The following is a 2,772-nucleotide window of genomic DNA, read 5'->3' on the forward strand; positions in this document are numbered from 1 at the left end:
GAAACATTGCAGTATCATCTTCAAAATGTCCCGTAAAACAAACGACTCAATGTCGAGAAAATTGATAATGTCCATTATACTTTTATGATTTATCCAGTGCTATATAAATGATGCTTCTGCAATAGCTAGTGTGCATGGGGGCATATGCACCTAATCTCCGCGAATCATCTCATGCCACAAATGTAATGAATGAAGTCGTCTTGTCCAAATCTCAGGCGCGATAATCATCGTCCACCTCGGCAGGCTCTCCATTGGCCACCCTGTGGTAGCCATCGCGCCCAATGAGGCCGTAGTGAGTCTCAGTCTTATGAAGGGCAACTTGCACTCCTACCTTCGTCTCAACCTATTTCCAAGGATAAGCAGGGTGACTCATTATCACTTCACCGAGGAACACTTACCTTGCCCTGACTATTCACCACGACGTAACGCGGTGTTGGAATCTCGTCTTTGTTCTGCTTTTTGTAGTAGTGGACTGCTAATCTGGCTGGAAGCTGGGCCACAGACAAAACACCCTCTTGCTCTTGCTGAGCACACTTGTCACAGTTACTGTCCTCAAGGCTGCCGCTGAAGTTGAAGACACTGCCCACAAAATTCCGTGACCTGGCGTCGTAGAAGTCCTTGCCATCCATGTCACCGAAGAAGATGTTGATCTGGAACGGCTTGCCCCCCAATGCATACCTGAGCCCCGGTCAGCGACAAGTCTCGATTGCCTTGGGTAGTCGTCCTAGAGGTACACGTACCGATTGTACCGGATGCTTAGAATATAGTCTTCATTGCCAAACTCCTTGTACACCTCGCTTGTTCGTTGCCCGTACAGTTCGAAAACCTCCTTCGCGACTCTGCTTGGATCTTTAGTGATAGCGTAATCATAGTTTAAGTGTCGCCAGTCCTTCACATCGTCAGACCTGAAGAACACGACCTCTCTCTTCTTTTCACAAAACCTGTGGAAGGGACGTAGGTCGTCATCTTTCGATACTTTGCTCTTATCGTCATCGAACCAGCTGTCAGGGTTTAAGGACTGCCAGATCGCAGTGAGCCTATCGATATTGCTGCACCCCTCCGCGTTATTATCCCTGTTCCACTGCGAAGAAAATATGGGAGCGCTTACCAATGGTGCAGCCAGAAAATTGGATCGAACGCAGCCACTGGAACACTGCTCATATGGCCAGCACCCCAGAGCTTCAAGTCGTGTCGTCCTGGACGGCTGAACATGAATCCCCCAACCCAGTTCTGCGGAACATTAGCTATATAACTCTCGCGGGTCGGGATGCTGCGTACGTACATGGACGTTGTTGTGAATAGCTTCCAGGTTCATCCAGTTCTGAAAGGGTTCTTGGTCTCCCTTAGGGCTGTCATCGTACCGGGTGCTGGAGAATTGCCCCCAGTTATGACCTATACTTCTCAGCAGACGGAAGGTCATCTCCTGTAAGGTCGGTACCGAGTCCCAGCCATCCAGGTTCTGGTACCAGGGATGCTCGTTCAATGCCAGGTTAGCGCGCAGCCAGTTCTGGCCACCGTCCGCCCACACGTCGGCGTTGTAGTTTTCCAGAAGACCATACTTGGTGGTGGACTGGCATTTGTCGAACTGAAACCACCATGAGAATTAGGACTACGCAATAAGGAAAAGTGAAACACACCGGAAGAGTGAAAGACCTGCCGTGTTCGTCGGTTGATTGGCTCGTGATCGCGTATGGATGTTCCAAGGTGCCCATGAGGGTTTGCATCTGAAACCTGTAAAGGGGATTGGGCTTGATTAGCTGCTTGTCTGGATCCTCTGGCACGGCGACTTTGACCATGGGCATCGTGACCAGAATGGGCAATCGAAGTTCATCGCCTTGGGTATTTTCATGTCCATGCCGGGCGAACCGGGCAAAGTCCCAGTAAGGGAGACGCCATTGCTTGGCTTCATTCTCCCAGTCAGCTTTCCCGTTATGTGGCACATTTTGCTTGATGAAGTCAAGCATGGCTTCATAAATCACTTGCTACATGTCTATTAGTATACGAATACCGATAAGTCTAGAAGCACATGAGATCCGATGAGAGACAAGCGCACCTCGTACAAGGCCACATATACCCGATGCCATGTGGGAAAGGTGTAATTGTTATGCACGCAGAATCCCGTCGGATTTCCTTTGGAGTCCTTTTGACCACCAGGCACCCCGTCCCACTCTGTCCAGGGAGCTCCGTGGATACCAGCCAGACGGAAGTATGACAGCTGGTCCTGCAAGGGGCGGTTTTGTACCACGGTCAAGGCTTCCACGAATAGAGTGAGCTGGATGCGGTTACTTCCCGGCCTGGTCTGCTCGAGATACCAGTCATCAATATCTTTGCGGATAGGAAGAGGGTGCTTAGGATCCTTTGGGATACCGGTGATGAGGTAAGGCATTTTGGCCGGCGCGGATGGTGCTTAGATGGAGTGCAGCTGAATCTGACGTTGGAGTGTATATGGCAGGTCTTCTACACACCCCTGAAGCCTTATGGATCTGTGACCCATTATATGTAGAAGTATCGGCTCGATGAAGGGAGAAGGCAACCAAAGGTCCGCATCACCAGCGTTGCTGGGACGGGGCAATTCCATCCTGGGATGAACCGGCTGCAGCATAGATTCAACTACTGCAATGACAACACTGTTTCTACTTCTTGTATCCATCAGAGTGGTGTATCGCGCAGTGCCTTCATTGGGCGTCGAGGTTCGGCGCCGAGCCTGGTGTTGTTAACCACTTCTCATGCCTGAAGAAAAGGACTGGATAATGATGTGATCAGCTGAATTAT

General features: G+C 50.3%; 1 protein-coding gene across 1 annotated transcript; it reads right to left on the minus strand.

Moving 5' to 3' along the window:
• Window positions 1–211: 211 nt before the first annotated feature.
• Window positions 212–2,386, minus strand: tyr1 (tyrosinase; the record flags this gene model as incomplete). Its single annotated transcript, XM_015556185.1, has 7 exons — window positions 212–343; window positions 399–678; window positions 741–1,049; window positions 1,109–1,230; window positions 1,283–1,585; window positions 1,638–1,982; window positions 2,054–2,386. The coding sequence occupies 7 exons, from the start codon at window positions 2,384–2,386 to the stop codon at window positions 212–214; spliced, it is 1,824 nt and encodes a 607-aa protein (XP_015402758.1).
• Between the last annotated feature and the right edge of the window lie 386 nt (window positions 2,387–2,772).

This window comes from Aspergillus nomiae (genome assembly GCF_001204775.2).
Source record: "Aspergillus nomiae NRRL 13137 chromosome Unknown contig00405, whole genome shotgun sequence".
NCBI lineage: Eukaryota > Fungi > Ascomycota > Eurotiomycetes > Eurotiales > Aspergillaceae > Aspergillus > Aspergillus nomiae.